Consider the following 18,034-nt stretch of genomic DNA (forward strand, 5'->3'; position numbering starts at 1 on the left):
ACAGTCCCAAGAGATGTTCGTGTCTGCGGAGGGGGCGAGGCGGGGTGGGATCGCAGCTGGCGGGACCCCAGGTGCCGGGTCCCCGGACGGCCTGGGCCTCCCGGGCGCGCGCCCCGGCCCGCGCGCACCTCTGCGCGGGATGGTACCGCCCGGCCGCGCGGCCGACGGCGGCCGCCTAGCAGGGAGAGGGCGAGGCGCGCTCCCGGGTGTGGAACGCCCCCCCCCCCCCCAGCTCGCGCTATGGTACGTCCCTGCCCTCAAGCCGCTCAGGGGAGGGCCGGGGCCTCGCTCCCCCTCCTCGCGGCGCGCAGTGGTGGCGGCCACGCCGAGTTCCGGTTCCTGTGGCTGCGGCCGCGGGCGGGCGGTGAAGCTGGGTGAGCGCGTAGTTGGCGCCCCGGCTCGGCGCCCACGGCTCTCCGCACCCCGGGCTTGCTACCGCGCGGGGGCCTGCGCCGCCCCTGCCTCCGCTTCTGGGCCATGGTGCAACCCGAGGGCGCGTCCGACCCCCGTCGCCGCTGACCCCGGTCCAGCACTCCATGGCCGCCTCGGCGCCGCCCCCACCGGACAAGCTGGAGGGTGGTGGCGGCCCCGCACCGCCCCCTGCGCCGCCCAGCACCGGGAGGAAGCAGGGCAAGGCCGGTGAGAGAGCTGAGGGCACAGGGGCTGGCGAGGCTGACGACTCGGGACTTCGGAGGGAGGACTGGCGGGCGGGGGAGGTGGCGGTCCTCAGGCTGAGGGCCCCGAAGGGAGGGGAGACTCGAGCGAAAAGGATGCGTGGGTGAAGCCCTTCGGGGAGTGGGGGCCGGAGAGGGGGGTGTCACAGATTGCAGACCCTAGAGCTTGGAGGATCTGGAATTTAGGAGCCACTTGGGAGTCTGAGGATATCAAGAGTTGGGGCGTCTCCTTTAAAGAAGAGGCAGCTGAGAGCGTAGCCTCCAATTAGTTTTTGACGTTACGCTTTTGTTGGTATCTGTGAAGTCAGTAAACAAAAGTATATTGAAGTTAGTAGAGCCCCTCAGCTCATCAGACTGGGAGAAAGGAAGTTGGGGAAACCTCAGGGAAACTTGTTTGTGTCTGCCTGTTACTGCTTTTCTAGGTCTGCAGATGAAGAGCCCAGAAAAGAAGCGAAGGAAGTCAAATACTCAGGTGAATGGCGATTGGTGTTGGGGGTAACTCTTAGTAGTCCCTTTGCGTGTTCTTTGCTCCGAAGAGGGAGGTGTCACACGCGTTCTGTTTGTGGTCCTTTCCTTCACCTTCATGACAGTTTTGGGGGTAGGGATGGGCATGAGCTGATTTGCTCAAAGGTCTTATCAGTCAGGATTGGAATTGTCCTCTCCCCCGTTTGTCCTGTCCTGGTTCCCGCATGAAGATCACTCCTACCACATACTGAACCTTTTCTCAGTGCCAGGGTTTGTGCTACAAAGTGCTTTAACAGTTTTGGGAGATAGGCATTGTCACTGTGTTAAGAGATGAGAAATCTGAGGTTTAAAAAGGTTCAATGTCTGTCAATCAGTTATAATTTAAAAAGAAGTCGAAAAGTGTAAGAAAAGGTTAACCATCTGCTCCAGGGCCTTGCGGTTCCTCAGTGTCAACTCGGTTTCCAGCAGAGTTCTGCTGCATTTTTGAAACCCAGTTACTGAGCTGTGCTGGTTCTGCTCTCTACCCTCTCCTTTGTTGCATTCTAAGATCCATTTTGATTTTAGATCTGGGCTGGCCATACCAGCCTCCAAAATGTGCCTTGTGTTTCTGGTGCTCTCGTGGTTTGGCTCTGCATCTCCCCTCCATGACTCTCTTTACCTCATCTCTTCCCCCAGGGTCCTGCATACTCACATCTGACGGAGTTTGCACCACCCCCGACTCCCATGGTGGATCACCTGGTTGCATCCAACCCTTTCGAGGATGACTTCGGAGCCCCTAAGGTGGGGGGCGCAGCCCCTCCATTTCTTGGCAGTCCTATTCCCTTTGGGGGCTTTCGCGTACAGGGGGGCATGGCAGGCCAGGTACCCCCAGGCTACGGCACTGCCGGTGGAGGGGGTCCCCAGCCTCTTCGTCGACAGCCTCCCCCTTTCCCTCCCAACCCCATGGGTCCTGCTTTCAACATGCCCCCCCAGGGACCTGGCTACCCACCCCCAGGCAACATGAACTTTCCCAGCCAACCCTTCAACCAGCCTCTGGGTCAGAACTTTAGCCCACCGGGTGGGCAGATGATGCCAGGCCCGGTGGGGGGATTTGGCCCCATGATCTCACCCACCATGGGACAACCTCCCAGAGGGGAGCTGGGCCCCCCTTCTCTCCCCCAACGCTTTGCTCAGCCAGGGGCACCTTTTGGCCCTTCTCCTCTCCAGAGACCTGGTCAGGGGCTCCCCAGCCTGCCCCCCAACACAAGTCCCTTCCCTGGTCCCGACCCTGGCTTTCCTGCCCCTGGTGGTGAGGATGGCGGGAAGCCCTTAAATCCACCTGCTCCCACTGCTTTTCCCCAGGAGCCCCACTCAGGCTCCCCGGCTGCTGCTGTTAATGGGAATCAGCCCAGTTTTCCCCCAAGCAGCAGTGGGCGGGGTGGGGGCACCCCAGATGCCAATAGCCTGGCACCCCCTGGCAAGGCAGGTGGGGGCTCAGGGCCCCAGCCTCCCCCAGGCCTGGTGTATCCATGTGGTGCCTGTCGCAGTGAGGTGAACGACGACCAAGATGCCATTCTGTGCGAGGCTTCCTGCCAGAAGTGGTTCCACCGCGAGTGCACGGGCATGACTGAGAGCGCCTATGGGCTGCTGACCACCGAGGCCTCTGCCGTCTGGGCCTGTGATCTCTGCCTCAAGACCAAGGAGATCCAGTCTGTCTACATCCGAGAAGGCATGGGGCAGCTGGTGGTGGCTAACGATGGGTGATGCCGGCCAGGTGCCAGGGAAGTGTGTACATTCCTCCCTGCTCTTGCAGGATGATTGTTGGCCTGTCTGGCTCTTAGTCCTTGTTTCCCCCGGCTTCCCATCCCCATGGGGCGGCAGAAACACAGTGGCTCCTGGGGGCAGAAAAGGAACTGAGGGGGGGCAGGCAGAAGAGCCTGGATCGCTCACTTTTCTGGAAACTTGTGCATTGAGATCTACCGAGGTCCAGAAAACCAAAGCCCTGCCGAGCAGAGCCGTTTTTGGTGGCTGTCTCTGGAGGCCTGGGGGTATGGCTGCAAGAGAAAAGAGGCTGGAGGAAGATCTGAAGGGCAGGGGCGCCCCCTCCGCAGACGACGGATGCCCCCAACACCTGTGCCTAACGCTTCTGTAGCCCCGCAGCTCCAGCCTTAGTTTTTGGAGTCTAATATTAAAGGTTTCTGGCCAGAAGAGTTGGGGTCTCTTCCCATCTCTGCAGTAGTCCTTTCATGGGCGCTGGGAGACAGCTTTAGGGAATAAATGGAGATTTTCCTCTGTCCTTCCCTCCCTTTGCCTCTTCCAAGACCCACCCAACTCCTCCTCCCTCAGAGAGAACCAAATAGCTTGAAGAAGCAGGAGAGTTCGTGGCTGTGGCCGTTTCTTGGTGATTTGGGGCTTCGAAACAGTAGGTAAGAGATGCTGTCAGGACATATCCCCCTCATACCAAAGTCACTGGTCCTTTCCCAGCCTCTCTTGTGCTTTTTCCCTAATGATCATATTTTTGCCAAAAATTGGGATATGTGGTCTGACAGACCAGAATATTTGACATTTAGACTGTCCTGGAAGCCTAGACTCTGGTTGTACTGCCTTCCCCCTTGCCCCTGTGTTGCACATTTTTCTCAGCGCTGGTCTTCAACTTTTGGCGCCCTTATTTCCCTGTCTCCCTGGTGGCTTGATGGAAAGAAAGCTTGAAAAGGCGTGGAGCCCTCATACCTCATTATTTCTCCTGATGAAAGCACGCCTGTCACGGCCTGCGGGTTGGGGAGGCACGGCGGGACCCTCATTGCCATGGTACTAAAATCAGTCCAGAGCCTGGATGTTTTTTGCTTCTCTCTTCCCCTGCTATTCTTTGTATCTGCTCGGGCGAGGTCATCTAGTTGTTCCCATTCGTCTCAGCCAGGGTCCTGCGCTGGGCTTAGTTCTTATTTCATTTTTAAAGCACTGCCTGCCAGAGAAGGGCCTTGGTCCTGAGGAGGAGTCCCTCACAGCTGCTCCCTCCCTTACAGCCAGAGCTCACATTCCTCGGTGGGGTGGGGAAGGCAGGCTTGGGGCGTGGCCCCGACGGGAGCCGGGGGTCCCTTGCTGGCCCTTCCCCGTGTGAAGAGAAGACACGGATGCTGCAGAACTTGGCCAGTGCAGCATTCAGCCTTTGAGGCTGTGAAAAAGAAGGCAGCGGCCTCTGGGCTTCTCTTCTCCAGGGTTCTTCCCACCGGACAGCAGAGATGGCACCCCCCTCCCTCAACTTTGTGTTGTGTTTGTGGTTCTGTTCGCTCCTCTTCCATCTGTTGCTATTTTTGTGGTCTCTCCCATGGCAGCATTTTGTAAGGTGGCTCCTGAGGGGCGGCGGTGGTGGTGGGGTGTCAGCTCAATCCCTCTCTCCCCCTCACTCCACAACTTTTTGGAAGCAAGTGGGGGTGGCAGAGATGTGGGGAAAGTTTTGTACGGTTGGATTAATAAAATGACTTTGGAAAATCCAGACTGGAGCCCTTGCTGTTGATGTGTGGGTACAAGGCTGGAATGGGCCAGTCATCCCTGGGCAGGTTGGTTGGGGGTGAAGATAGGTATCCGTGTGTGTGTGGGGGGGTGTCTCTGGAAGTGGGAACAGCAGAAAGATTCAGCCCTCTGGGCTGGCCCTGGTACAAACAGCTAAGCCCAGGGAGGCCTGTGCTCCCTGCCTCTCCCCCCGTGTCCCTGCTGTGAGGAACAAGTTTCCTTTCTGAGCACATTCCTGGGCCAGGCCTGGAGCCAAGCCGGAGCTTTGGCTCCAAGTCTTCAGGGGAGACAACTGTCTTTAGTGCTTGGGGGTTTAGCGCCCACAACCCCACTCCCCAGTTATTTGGGTTAGGCAGCGAGCATAGCTCCAAGGGTGGGATCAGGGGCTGCCCCTGGGTCCGGAAGTTTTCATTTTTGGATACTTTTCAGGCCCCCCTCATCTTTTTTTTGTAAATAGCGGCATCCTTAAACAATCCGCACTGGGGCAGCATGAGAGTGGCCGAAGGGCTATTTCCAACCCGCAATTGGCCACTCCCCTCCCCCATCCTGCAGCTGTCTCTGTCTATCCTGGGACCAACCTGGCCCCTTGTCTTAGAGAAGCCACCCTTTGCCTTTCAGTTTTGGGTCTTGGCTCCAGAAATTCTTTAGACGCTGCTCCCAGGAGGGGAGGTGACAATATTCAGTTTGCTGGCACTCCAGCCGTCCCGCAGGGAGGGGAACCAGGTTGCGGGGCTCTGCAGTTCCCCCCCTCCTTTCCCCTCCCGTGGCTCTCCAGTCTAGCTGTTATTGGCCAAAAGTTTCCGCCCCCTCAGGGAAGTTGACTTTCTATTGGCCGGTTCTAGGTCACATGACCTGCCTTTCTTGGCGCTGTAAAGCTGGAGAGGCAGCAACAAGTTCAGGGGAAGACTGAAGCCAGGAGCAGGATCAGGTAAAGCCCCGGTGAGAAGGGCCCACAGGGATCCCTGTGCGAGGAAGGATAGAGGTGAGGGGGGCCAGAACTCCAGCGGTTGGGCTCCTCCGAGGATCTTCAGAGCTAGTTTGTCGCTTCTTGGCCGGCGGAAGGGGGATCATGGGCGGCCGTTTCCAAAACAGGAACTTGCTTTAGGTCTCCCAGGCAAGTTTTTGCAGCCCTGTGTCATTTGCTCTAGAGATTTGGGGGAGCAACTCTTATGGGGGGTTGAAATCAGCTAGACGAGACTTTCCAGCTTTTTACGGAGGGTGGGAGAGCTCCCCCTTTAGTTGTCTTTTGGAAGTAGCCCAAGTTCCTGACAATCCTTATAGGGTGTTTTTGTTGAATCCTACTTGAATGAAAAGAAAGAGGAGGGGGTGGAGGTGGGTTTTCTTCCTAGAGGTTGATGAGAAGAAAGAGATCTGAAAACACCGTGGGCCAGGGTGGAGATTAGACAGCTGGAGGAACTTCCTAATAGGGCAGTGAGATGCTGGCTTGGGAGAACAGGGAGATCTTTTGGAATCTTGGGTGAACCCAACCAAGGGAGAGAGACCAACAAGTATTTGGAACTCTGAGTGCAGGGGTTCCGGACTGTCTCCTGTTTAGGTCTCAGAAGTGTTTGTCTTGTTGACCCAAATACCTTGCTGGTTTCCATGGAGACAGTGGGTCTGACATCACTGTGGTTACCATGGTGCCTGGTTCTGGAGGACCGGAGCAGGCCGTATACAGCTAAGGATAAACAGGGACTTCAGCCCAAGCTGCTGCCACTTCCCTGCCACCACCTGTTAAAAGTCACACACAGCAACTGAGGATGGGGAGATGATGACAGAACTGTGGGGGAGGGGCTTGAGACCAGAAGGCTGCACAGTGATGGTTCTCTGGATGCCTGTGAAGCCTGCCAGGGGTGTCCTGTGGGATGTGGGGAAGTCATTGCGCCCTTCTCCTGTCTCCTTGTGGGGTGGGTGCATGCGTTTGGAAGGCATAGGTCTTGGGAGACACTGTGAGGTGTCCTTCATCTGTCCTGGGCTTGGATCTTGACGCACAAGGGCCACAGGAGGTTTGTAGGGCACTGAGTAGGACTCACTTGAGCTCAAACAGAAGAGGGCAGTGTGGCGGTTTCCTAGGGTAGAAGTGCCATGCTTGTTCCCCAGCCTCGCTCCTTTTCCCAAGGTTTCCTTTTAGAGTCCTTTACCACTTGCCACCCCTCTCACCCCTCAGCAAGCCGTCATTTAGCCCCTTCTAAAGGATCAGAATCTAAGACTCTAGGGGGTCAGCTCATCTCTCCCTCCACCATTGCCAGCCTGGATGGGGGACAGTCTTGGCCATGGATGAAGGAGTAGGTTACGATCTTCCTATCCTGCCTTGTGTCAGGCTTTGGAAGCTGGAGTAACTTCCCACTGCCACCTGGCCAAGTCAGAGCAGGTTCGCAGGGGGTAGGATCACAGCCCTGATTTTTGTCCAGGCTTTGCAGCCTGTAAAGTGCATTATACATGGTAGTTGCCATAAATCCCTCTTCCCAGTCACCTTCACGTTCTCTACGATGAAACTCTGGAGGTTACTAAGAAGGGAAATGGAGAGTGAGCGTGCCAAGGAGATCTACTAGTACGGGTTAATTCAGATGGAGTTAAGCTGTGCCAGTTTTTCTCAACCTTGGCTACACGTGAGAATCGTTTGGAAGGTTTTAAAAAAGCCCCGTGCCCAAGCCTAAGCCTGAGTCTTGAACCTGACTGTATCAGAATCTTGAGTGATTCCATGTGCAGCCAGTCTGAACTAGACCATATGGAGGACTTGCAGTGAGGGGGAGACTTGGGGCTGAAGGAGGCCATTGAGTCTTCTCTTCCAAGCCCTGGGGGAAGGGGTGGTGATTGTGGGGGAGCCTGAGGTGGTGAAGGGAGGGCTGGATTGTGCCTCACTCTTCTTATTAGCTGTTCATCTTTGGCAAGTCAAGTCAGCCAACTTTCTGGCCTTCGTTTTCCCTGACTATAACTTGAGGGAGTTGACCTGGATTTTTCCCAAAGCCTTTCTTTCCAGCCCTATGCTACTCTGTCCTTTCAAGGTCAGTCCCATCTCCCAGTTTCCCAAGGGCCCTTTTGGTCCCTGGGAGGGGCAAGCTTCACTGTGGCTGTTGGCAGGTTGTGATTTGCAAGGCAAATGCTGCCCAGAAGAAGAGTTGAGGTGTTGGGATCAGAAGGCCTGGAACCAGGCTGGTTCTGGAAGTTGGTACCCAGCCCTTCGTTACAGTTAGAACCCAGCTGAGGCTGCTGTCTGCATCCTGAAGGGAGCTGGGGTCTTTAAAGGAGCCTTTCTCTGCAGGTGGCGGCCTGAACAGCCTCGGGAACCTCTGCAACTATGGCCTCCAGCCCAGACTCGGACAATAGCTGGGTGCTTGCTGGCTCAGAGGTAAGAAAAGCAGGCCTGGGAACCTTAAAAACAGGGTTCCTGCAGGGCTGGACTGCTTTCTGGGGTCTGTCCTTTTCCTTGTCACATGCATCGCCTCCTGCTGGCTGTGAGAGGAATTCCAATGGCTGGGAGAAGTGGGGACCTGGACCATGCCTAGAAAGAAGGCATTTGCTGGCATAAGCTGGGAGAAGTAGGGGCAAAATTCTGGTGGGGAGACCAGCACAAGCAGAGGTTCTGAGGCAACAGTGGGAGAGCTGTGTTAGCTGAGGGGTCCATTGGAGGAGCTGGAGACGTGGGTCAGAGGGTGTTGAAGTGAGGTGGGGCCAGAGCCTGGGAACTTTTTTTTTTTGTCTCTTTAGGGTCACATCTGCAGCATATGGAGGTTCCTAGGCTAAGGGGTTGAATCAGAGCTCCAACTGCCAGCCTACACCACAGCCTCGTCTGCAATTTAACACCACAGCTCACAGCAATGCCAGATCCTTAACCCACTGAGTGAGACCAGGCATCGAACCTGCATCCTTATGGATACTAGTTGAGCCTTGACGGGAACTACCAGCCTGGGAACTTCTGGAAGGGGCCTGAAGGGCCTGGCATAGGCATTCGGGCCTCCTCCTGCTGGGAAATCACTAAAGGGCTTTGAGTGGAGGGAGTCAGGACAATCCCTACCTTGGGCAGAGCGGGCTGCCACTGCATGGGTCGGGTGGGAACAAGGTGAGAGTTTTGGAAGGTCCTACAATTCAGGTTGTAGTTGGTGGGGCCGGAGCCTAGGGGACTCCTGTGCCCCTGAAACCACTGAGAAGGGGGCCAGCAGGCTGGGGGACAGAGGGGCTGGAGCAAGTTTGTCAAGGGCTTGGTGTATTAGCACTGCCAGGAGGAGAGAGGGTAAGGACGTCAGGTTCGAGTAAGCTGTCCTCAGGCTGATACTGGGATGGACACCATGCGCCTAGTCAGAACCTTGGCCTCCTGTTGGGGTGCCTTTACTGACAGCTGGGGGGCCTCGGGCAAGGCCGTTTCACCTCTCTCTTCCCTTAAAAAGGGAGTTGTGATTCTTGCCTTTTAGGGAGGGGTCATGAGCAAAAAAGTGACTTGAAAATGGTGAAGAAGAGTTCCTGTAGTGGCTCAGTGGGTTAAGAACCCGACTGGTATCTCTGAGGATGTGGGTTGGATCCCTGGCCTCTCTCAGTGGGTTAAGGATCTGTCGTTGCTGTGAGCTGTGGTGTAGGTCACAGACTCAGCTTGGATCCGGCTGTGGCGTAGGCTGGCAGCTGTAGCTCCAATTAGACCCCTAGCCTGGGAACCTCCATATGCTGCAGGTACGGCCCTAAAAAGACAAAAAAAAAAAAAAGATGTAACTGGAGTGAAAGCCTGTGGGGGATGTGGCTGATCCTTCGGCATCCAGGGGACTTTGTTCTTTTACCATCCACCCACCTTCCGGCCAGTAACTGAGTTGCCAGTTGTGGGGAGGGAGGCCCTGGCTCTAGCCGGCCTCTCTGGGGTGGTGGGGGGCATCAGGTTTGTAGAGTGATCCAGTGCCTTGGTCCAGTGGTGCTTCTCCATTTAATAGAAGCTTGGCCTTCCAGAGTACCCAGAGTGCCCCAGAGCAGCAAGTGAGGTTTAGGGAATGGGTCAAACACTCTCTGGAGCTGAGATGCCGCAGCACCAGCTGACCCCCGCCCCCTGCCTTCTCGGGCTCAGCCCGCTACTGAACGTGTCATATTCTGGTGAGATGTGTGTTGGGGTCCCTGAGCCATGCAGCTGGTCCCAGGGACCCTAGTGGAGCACCCTGTGCTCTTGCTGTCCTTCCTCTGGGACAGCCCTTCTGCTTGTGTCCCTTCCCCCAGAGCTTGCCTGTGGAGACACTGGGCCCTGAATCCAGGAGGGACCCAGAGCCTGAGAGCGCCCCCCACACCCCTCAGAGCCCCTCCAAGGCAGCTGCTGAAGAATTAGCTGGGACTTTGGATGGAGAAGGTAACAGGGCGCTGCTGGGGGGGCGGTGCAGCCACCTCTCCCCCGTGTTCTGGGGTTTCCCAGTTTCCTTGGGGAGAGGGAGGCTGGTCGGTCTTATTTCCTGCCTTAATGTCAGCTGAAGACCTTCCTCCCTCGTCCCATCCTGGCTTTGTCCTGCCTCTTCCAACCAGGACGGGGCCTGTGGGAGGCAGAGGGCCACGTGGGGTGTTCAGCTGGGGGCTGTGGTATTTTTCCTGAGCCCTTTCTCCCGCCACAGAGACCCTGTTTCAGAGCGGGCGCTCCGGGTCTGGCCCGACTCTGCCAGAGGAGACGGAAGCCAAGGTGAGAACCCGTGCTGGGGGAGGGGAGGAAGGCGGGGACGGGCCTGCTCACGGCTCTGTCTGCATCAGGGAAGCCTGGAAGGTGATGCTTGTGGAATGGAGCCTCCTGGCCCAGGAGACACAGAGGCCCAGGGAGACTTGGAGGAGACCCCCATGGTGGGAGGCCTGGGACCAGACACACAGGACCTGGAGGATCAGAGCCCCCCCAACAGCCTGCCCTCATCTGCCAAAACAGGTGAGAGTCTTCCTTGTCACTATCCTTCTAGAAGACATCCCTGCTGGGCACAGGCCCTAGGACTTAGTGGCTTGGTACCCTCTATATCATTAACTCCTCCCCCGCTTCCCCCAGGGGCTGGGAATAGCTGCAGGAGCTTGATGTGAGCCTGTGGCGTTGGAGGGAGGAGGGTGCTTTTAGGGTGAAAGCTGCTCTTGTAGGAGTTCCTGTTGTGGCTCAGTGGTAATGAACCCAACTAGCATCCATGAAGACGCAGGTTCGATCCCTGGTCTCGCTCAGTGGGTTAAAGATTTGGCATTGCTGAGAGCTGTGGTATAGGTGGCAGACCCAGCTCGGATCCTATGTTGCTGTGGCTGAGGCGTAGGCCGGCGGCTGTAGCTCCGATTTGACCCCTAGCGTGGGAACCTCCATGTGCCACGGGTGTGGCCCTAAAAAGTGCAAAAAATAAATAAATAAATCTTTTTTTTTTTTTTTTTTTTTTTTTTTTTTTTTGTCTTTTGCCATTTCTTGGGCCGCTCCCGCAGCATATGGAGGTTCCCAGGCTAGGGGTCGAATCGGAGCTGTAGCTGCCGGCCTACGCCAGAGCCACAGCAATGCCAGATCCGAGCTGCGTCTGTGACCTACATCACAGCTCACGGCAATGCCAGATCCTTAACCCACTGAGCGAGGCCAGGGATCGAACCCGAGTCCTCATGGTTCCTAGCAGGATTCGTTAACCACTGAGCCACGACGGGAACTCCAAAAAGTTCTTGAAGTTTATAGATTGGAAGGACTGATCTCCCGCTGCTGGACTGGGCGGGGGTGGTTATGGATGCCCAGGCAGACGTGGGTGGGGGTCTCCACGTGCCTCCTCCACCGTCAGGGCTGAGGACCTCCCTGTGCTTGCCTCTATTCCGCATCTCTTGGGATGTCCCATCTCTCCAGTGGCCTTACTGCCCTGTCCTCATCCCTCCAGCTTGGCTCAGTGAGGAGGTCCATGGCTCCAGCAGTGAGGATGACACAGATGTGGACGTGGAGGGTCTGCGGAGACGGCGGGGTCGGGAGCCCAGCACTCCGCAGCCCGCAGCCCGCCCGGGTGTAGAGGACCTGGCCCAGGCCCGAGGCGAGGCCGCGGGCGGGGAGCTGGGCATCTCCCTCAACATGTGGTTCCTCGGGGCCCTGGTTCTGCTGGGTCTAGGCATCCTCCTCTTCTCCGGTGAGCCATCCCTCCCCTGCTGGGGCCTCTCCTCTGGCCCCTTCTGCCTCCTGCTGTCCTTTGCCCAGCCCCCCCACAGAGGGCCTGACCTGCCTCCTCTGTCTCCCTTTTTAGGTGGCCTTTCAGATTCAGAAAGTGGTGAGTGAGGACAGGTCCTGGCTGGTTCGAGTCTGTCCCCTCCCAGCCCTGAGGGAGGTGATGGGTGGTTCTCTGGGTCTGGAGTAGAGATGCTGGGGGCCGTGCATGTGGGTGGGCTCTGTGAAAGGCCTTGTCAGCTCTTCAAGGTGACCCTTGACCCTTTAACCTCACTTGACCTCTCAGCTGCAGGGAGGGTCGGGGCTGGAGGGGGCTCTGTGTGCCCTGAGGCCGGTGTCAGGATTTCACTTTCCCACAGGGCCAGTGGAGGAAGCGGACCTGCAGGTCTTCCCAGATACCGGCTCAGATACCGAGATACTGGAGGCTGTGGGGGATGGGCAGGCATGTGTGACTGTCTCCCTGGGTGTGGGGGGCCTGGTGGAGAGATTCAGGGCTGCCTGGCCTATGGGGCCATGGGGGGGGGTGGTCACTGGCTCTTTTGTCCTCAGGATGGGTTAAAGCAGCAGTTGCAGGCCTCGGTGCCGCCTGACAGCGTCCCCAGCCTGCAGAACATGGCCCTTCTGCTGGACAGGCTGGCCAAGGAGAACCAGGACATCCGGCTGCTGCAGGCCCAGCTGCAGGTGGGCATAAGTGAAGGGGGGCCCCAGGCCGGCCCCTCAGGCCAGGTGCCACTTCTAGCGTCCTCCCCTCAAACAAGTTTCCTGTATTCACTCCCTCGACCCCCTTCCTTTCTCACCTCAGTCAGCTTCCTGGTTCTGTTTATGTCACACATGCTAAGGTGTAGGCCACGACTGGCCTCCGTGCTTTGTATGGCATGCTGCCCTTGCTTCCTTGGCATGGTCTGCCTCCAGCATTGTGTAGAGAAGGATTTGAAGAACATGCCAAGGTTCAATGGGAAAGAAGGGCTGTGATCGATTAATAATGTCTGCTCTGGGTATGGGAGGTGGAAATAGGGCCACAAGAGCCACATCTTGGCCAGATATCTTTAGGTGCATTGAAGAAGTGTGTGCTTAGAAAAGGACACAGAAACTGAGACCTGTGGTGGAATTTGGGGATCCCAGGGTCTGGTGAAGGGTGCAGCTAGGGAGGAGGACAAGAACCAAATTCTCTGAGTGTCCAGGCCATAAGGGGGCTTGGGCCCCCTGCCCACTATAACCGAATGGAATTAGGGTAGAAGGCACTGGGTCCATCCTGACATCCTGACCAGGACCCCTCCTTGTGCCTTCCCTCCATCCCTACCCTCATTCCAGGCCCAGAAGGAAGAACTTCAGAGCCTGATGCATCAGCCCAAAGGGCTAGAAGAGGAGAATGCCCGGCTCCGAGGGGCCCTAGAGCAGGGCGAGGCCTCCCAGCGGGCCCTGGAGTCGGAGCTGCAGCAGCTGAGAGCCCAGCTCCAGGGGCTGGAGGCCGACTGCGTCCCGGGCACAGATGGGGTGTGCCTCCACTGGGGCAGAGGCCCTCAGGCTGGCAAGGTCACCAAGGAGCAAGGCCCTAGGGGGCAGGAGCAAGGCCCTAGGGGGCAGGAGCCACACCCTGGCTTCCTGGAGCAGAAGGAACAGCCAGAGGCTGAGGCTCAGGCGTTAAGGCAAGAGTTGGAGAGGCAGCAGCGGGTGCTGGGGTCTGTGCAGCAGGACCTGGAGCGGAGCTTGAGGGATGCGGGCCTGGCTGAGCTGGGCCACAGACTGGTCCAGAAGCTGCAAGGCCTGGAGAACTGGGGCCAGCTCTCTGGGGTCCCTGCTAATGTCTCAGAGGCCTGGCGTCAGGAACCTCACTTCCACAGTTCCAGAGAGCGGAGTGGAAAGGAAAAGTGGTGGGATGGGCAGAGGGACCGGAAGACGGAGCGCTGGAAACACAAGAAGGAGCAATCTGGCTGGGAAAAGAAGAAGAGCTGGGGGGGTGAGGAGGACAAGGAGCTGGCAGGGCGGGGGAAGGAGGGAAAGCCTGGGGTGGAGGAGTGGGCTGGCAAGAAGGATGGAAAGCGCCAGGGTTCCAAGGAGGCCCCCAGGAAGAGTGGGAGCCCCCCCTCCTCCTCAGAGGGGCAGAAGCATCCTCGGTGGAAGGAAGGGGCTAAAGACAGGCCCGACCCCCTGTCACCCTGGGCAGAGCTGTCGAGGCACAAGTACCGGGCCCCCCAGGGCTGCTCGGGTGTGCAGGAGTGTGCTCGGCAGGAGGGCCTAGCCTTCTTTGGCACCGAGCTTGCCCCAGTGCGACAACAGGAGCTGGCCTCTCTGCTGAGGACGTACCTGGAGCGGCTGCCTTGGGCTGGGCAGCTGACCAAGGAGCTGCCCCTCTCTCCTGCTTACTTTGGTGAGGATGGCATCTTCCGCCACGACCGCCTCCGCTTCCGGGACTTTGTGGATGCTTTGGAGGACAGCCTGGAGGAGGTGGCAGTGAGACAGACAGGTGATGATGATGAGGTGGATGACTTTGAGGACTTCATCTTCAGCCACTTCTTTGGAGACAAAGCCCTAAAGAAGAGGTGGGCAGCCCTGGGGGGATTGGGTCAGTGGGACGGGGCTGGAGGCCGGAGGTAGTGGTGGGCCTGAGTTGGGGATCTTCAGTTTGAGGTTTGAGCTCTGCTTTTTGGTCTCCCCTCCCCCTACCAGTCGATACTGGCTTCGCTTGGGGGCAGGAAGCTATCTGCTCACCCCAGAGTGGTCCTGGGGAGTTCCCTGTTGGGCTAGGGGAAATTTCCCTCCCAAGTTGCCCTGTACTGCCCATTCCTGCATAGCCCCGGGAGCATGCGTCCCACCTTCCTGCCCAACTTTAGCCTTTGTCCCCAGAGATCTTGTCTGGCCACAGGCCCCTCTCCGCCACGTGATTGATGGTGGCTGCCTGTGTTGCCTGCCTCAGGAGGAATAAGGTCCCCTCTCAAGGAGGCCCTTATCGCATTGTTTTCTAAAGGCCTCTTCCTGCCCCCGCCCCATGCCTCCCCACAGGTCTGGGAAGAAGGACAAACATTTGCGGAACCCCAGAGTTGTGGGGCCCAGGGAGGAGCACAGCCACCACCGCCGAGGCTGAGGCCCCCTGTGTTATCTGTCCTCTGGGAACCGTTAAACTGCCACCTCCCCCAGCTGCCCTGGCTCTTTCGGTGTCCTTGGATCTCCTTCACAGAGGAGAGCAAAGAAATCACCCAGCCCTGCACGGATACCACTTTCGCTAAGGAAAAAACCTTAGCTGGACCGGCCTTGCTGTCTATGCAAATGCATGCAAATGCTCAGGGCCCTGGGCCTGGACTCTTGCAGCCTGATTGTGTGAAGTGGGGGGTGGGGGTAGAGGAGTGGGGGCGATTCTGATTCTGAAGCCAAAGAGCTTTCCTCCTCCTGTGTGTGTGTGTGTGGGGGGGCAGCCCAGAGTGGGCCCCTTGGCTGTACCCATTGACCTGTGCCCCCTGGGACTTGACTCGCCTTGCTGGCTGGAGGCCCAGCATCAGGGCTTCCCCTGGGGTTTTGTGAGATTTGGAAAGAGCTCTCCCCTGGGGGAAGAAGTCCCCCTTTTGGCCCAGTTCTTCACGTGGCCTCACCTCCCCATGTGAACTGTAGACTCAGATCCCAGTAAAATGCTCTTGGAGCTGTGACACTGTGTGTGGGCGCCGTCACTTGGGACACCAACGCCCACCACCTCGTAGGCACTGGTACTCACCTCCCATATACTCCTCTCCCTGTCACCTCCCCCTCTCTGCAAGCCTCAGGCCCTCTGGGCTGGAACTCTGCATTTTGCTCACAGCTGCCTTGGCTGCACCCCTGGGAGATGTAGACATAGCGACGTAGCAACATAGCGAGTGGGTTTTGGAGTCTGAGCCTCTGGCTCAAGTCCAGGCTGAGTGATTGTGGGCAAGTTAATCTCTGGGAGCCTTGGGTTTCTACTCCTCAAAAAAGGAGATTGAGGGGCTGGGGGAAGAGATTAAATAAAACAACATAAACAAAATGCCTGTCCCGTATTTCGCTCCCTTGTGGGTGTGGAGGACGGAGGAGAGGGAGCCCCACCCCCACCCCTTCTGGCTTCTGGGTTGGGGAGGGGAGGGAACCACTAGGTGGCGCCCTGGCTCCACATTTGCTCCGGACTCCACTGCCTGACCACTCCGGACCCCAAATCTTAGACCCCACCCCACCGGCTTGGCCCTACTCTCTAGCTTGCTCTCCCAGACCCCCGTGGGCTGCTCTTTAGGAAGGCCTTTTGTGTTTTTGTTTTTGTCTTTTTTTTTTTTTAGGGCCACCAGTGCAGCATATGGATCCAATCGGAGCTGCAGCTGCTGGCCCACCCCACAGCTCACAGCAATGCTGGATCCTTAACCCACTGAGCAAGGTCAGGGATCGAACCCGCAGCCTCGTGGTTCCTAGTGGTTCCTAGTTGAATTCGTTTCTGTGGTGCCACGACGAGAACACCCCTGACTGGCCTTCGTGATTGGCCTGGAAATCCCCTTGGGAGCACAGGGGACAGAAGGACGGTGGGACTTCAGGCCAGGTCAGAGGAGTGTTAGTAAAGCTGAAGGGGCCTGCCCACCAGGAGGCTATAGTTGGCAGCAGGTGCTTCTGTAAACACTCTGACTGATGGGCCGCTCACTGTTGAAGGGATTTCAATGTATTAGCTCTTTCAATTCAGCCATGAGGTGAGGTGGGGCGGGGCAGCCTGGGGATGGAACAGGGTCCACTCATTCCCACAAACATTTACAATCTATTGCGTACCAGAAGCCACGAGGCACTGAGGTTACGGAGGTGTGTTAAGGGCTTAGAGGCCCATGGAGCCTGCTTTCTGCAGCACAGGGGCCTGCAGTTAGACCAAAGGAGAAACTTCCTTCTAGGCAGAGGGTCAAGGAAAGGGGCTAGACGGGATTTAGGAAAGGAGTCATTTGTTTCTGGAGTGGGGGTTGGGAGGAGCTGGCCAAAGGCCAGGATCTGGATTTGACCTCCTGGCTCTGTGAGCCCTTGTGCACAGGAGGAAGCCTGTTTTATGCTGTTCACTCTCTTCACCCGCAGGTGCTCAGAATTCGTGCCGCCCGAGCAGCTGAAAGGGACACTTGAGTCTCCAGGAGAGGGATTCAGGCTGGGTGGTTGGCAGCATTCCGTGTCCTGGGGAGGGGGGCTGGGCTTGAGGCAGGGGACACAAGCTGGCCCCCCGGGGTTCCTGTAGGGTGTGGGCCGCTTGGGGCTTTTCTGTTTCGTTTCTAGGGCTCATTTCCTTCGTTTGCATAACGAACGCTCAGGAAGGCTAGGAAGTCCCCCCCAAGCCCTCTCCTTTTTCTTACCCGCTCAGGAAGTAGATCTGCTGAGCCGGAGGTTTCTGAAACTGCTGAATCAGGGAGAAAAAGCCAGGAATCCAAGGGGGATTTGGAGGAGGGGCCAGGACACCAGGGACAGTGGCCATTCTGGTTACCCTCTCTCAGGTGCCCTTGGGAGGGGAGCCTCATGCCCTTTGTAGGTCTCCATCACACCCATGTGCCCCCAGAAGTACTGGTAAAGGCGGGGGGTACCCCAAGTCCCAACTCACAAGACGCTCTCTGGTCATAGATGAGCCAAGGGAGGCCAGAGCTAGGGGACAGGGCTCCCTCCTTCCCACAGGGAGGGGGGACACTCCTGGCCATGCAGGGGCGGGAGGGGCCTGTGGGTACACCCAGTGGACTCTGCCACTCAGTCCTGCTCGGTCTCCAGGGCCTGGTCTGGGCCCTTCCAGTTTAAGCACTCGGCCTTTCTGCCCTTTCCTCTGGGAACCCCTCCAGCTAAGGGCTCAGCTCTGGGGTGCCTTGGGGGAGTCACCGGAGTAGGGCGTGGCCCTCTTGGGCTTTTCCTTCTCAAATCAAAAATTCTGCTTCCTTTGCGAGTTCCCTTCGTGGCTCAGTGGCTAACGAATCCAACTAGTATCCATGAGGATGCGGGTTCGATCCCTGGTCTCGCTCAGTGGGTTAAGGATCCGGCATTGCCGTGAGCTGTGTGGGTTGAAGACGTGGCTTGGATCCGGCGTGGCTGTGGCTGTGGCATAGGGTAGCAGCTACAGCTCTGATTCCACCCCTGGCCTGGGAACCTCCATGTGCCATGAGTGTGGCCCTAAAAAGAGAAAAAAAAAAAAAAATTCTGCTTCCTTTGGCCAGTCCCCCAAACTTCTTTCCCAGCTGCTCCCCCAACCCACCACTCCTCCCTCTCATCCCTGCCCCTCATTCTTCAGCCTCACCCCTTTCCCCTTGCCCTCGGCTCAGCCTCCCCTCACCAGTGCCCCTTCCAGCCCCTACCTCTTCCAGGAAGCTCCCCA

At 57.6% G+C, this 18,034-nt stretch overlaps 2 protein-coding genes across 5 annotated transcripts; both read left to right on the forward strand.

Annotated features, from left to right (window-relative positions):
• Nucleotides 1–341: 341 nt before the first annotated feature.
• PYGO2 (pygopus family PHD finger 2) lies at nucleotides 342–4,611 on the forward strand. The gene is given in 3 exon segments (NM_001185175.1): nucleotides 342–639; nucleotides 1,097–1,146; nucleotides 1,815–4,611. Coding segments are annotated over 3 exon segments (1,221 nt in total). The 5' UTR covers nucleotides 342–536; the 3' UTR covers nucleotides 2,883–4,611.
• On the forward strand, nucleotides 342–15,718 carry PBXIP1 (PBX homeobox interacting protein 1). 4 transcript variants are annotated; one of them, XM_085022828.1, is made up of 13 exons: nucleotides 342–639; nucleotides 1,097–1,146; nucleotides 1,815–1,919; nucleotides 7,891–7,977; nucleotides 9,819–9,945; nucleotides 10,202–10,266; nucleotides 10,335–10,500; nucleotides 11,456–11,695; nucleotides 11,810–11,833; nucleotides 12,090–12,172; nucleotides 12,280–12,411; nucleotides 13,042–14,270; nucleotides 14,731–15,368. In XM_085022828.1, the coding sequence occupies exons 4-13, from the start codon at nucleotides 7,927–7,929 to the stop codon at nucleotides 14,810–14,812; spliced, it is 2,199 nt and encodes a 732-aa protein (XP_084878954.1). In that variant the 5' UTR covers nucleotides 342–639; nucleotides 1,097–1,146; nucleotides 1,815–1,919; nucleotides 7,891–7,926; the 3' UTR covers nucleotides 14,813–15,368. The 4 variants fall into 4 exon arrangements, with proteins under 4 accessions (XP_084878954.1, XP_020945400.2, XP_020945399.2 ...); XM_021089741.2 differs by lacking the exons at nucleotides 342–639; nucleotides 1,097–1,146; nucleotides 1,815–1,919 and adding an exon at nucleotides 5,506–5,742 and having other exon boundaries at nucleotides 14,731–15,718; XM_021089740.2 differs by lacking the exons at nucleotides 342–639; nucleotides 1,097–1,146; nucleotides 1,815–1,919 and adding an exon at nucleotides 5,506–5,610 and having other exon boundaries at nucleotides 14,731–15,718.
• The last annotated feature ends 2,316 nt before the right edge of the window (nucleotides 15,719–18,034 follow it).

Source organism: Sus scrofa, chromosome 4 (assembly GCF_054392235.1).
Source record: "Sus scrofa isolate SSC_HxYL_T2T_F1_AM1 chromosome 4, Sscrofa_HxYL_maternal_Yorkshire_Landrace_v2.0, whole genome shotgun sequence".
Classification (NCBI taxonomy): domain Eukaryota; kingdom Metazoa; phylum Chordata; class Mammalia; order Artiodactyla; family Suidae; genus Sus; species Sus scrofa.

Bases quoted from the DNA above. Each gene is read 5' to 3' on its own strand.
- PBXIP1 (XM_085022828.1), top strand. From the start codon at position 7,927: ATGGCCTCCAGCCCAGACTCGGACAATAGCTGGGTGCTTGCTGGCTCA. The intron at 9,946-10,201 runs GTAACAGGGCGC...CTCCCGCCACAG, and splicing joins TGGGACTTTGGATGGAGAAG to AGACCCTGTTTCAGAGCGGG. The intron at 10,267-10,334 runs GTGAGAACCCGT...TGTCTGCATCAG, and splicing joins CAGAGGAGACGGAAGCCAAG to GGAAGCCTGGAAGGTGATGC.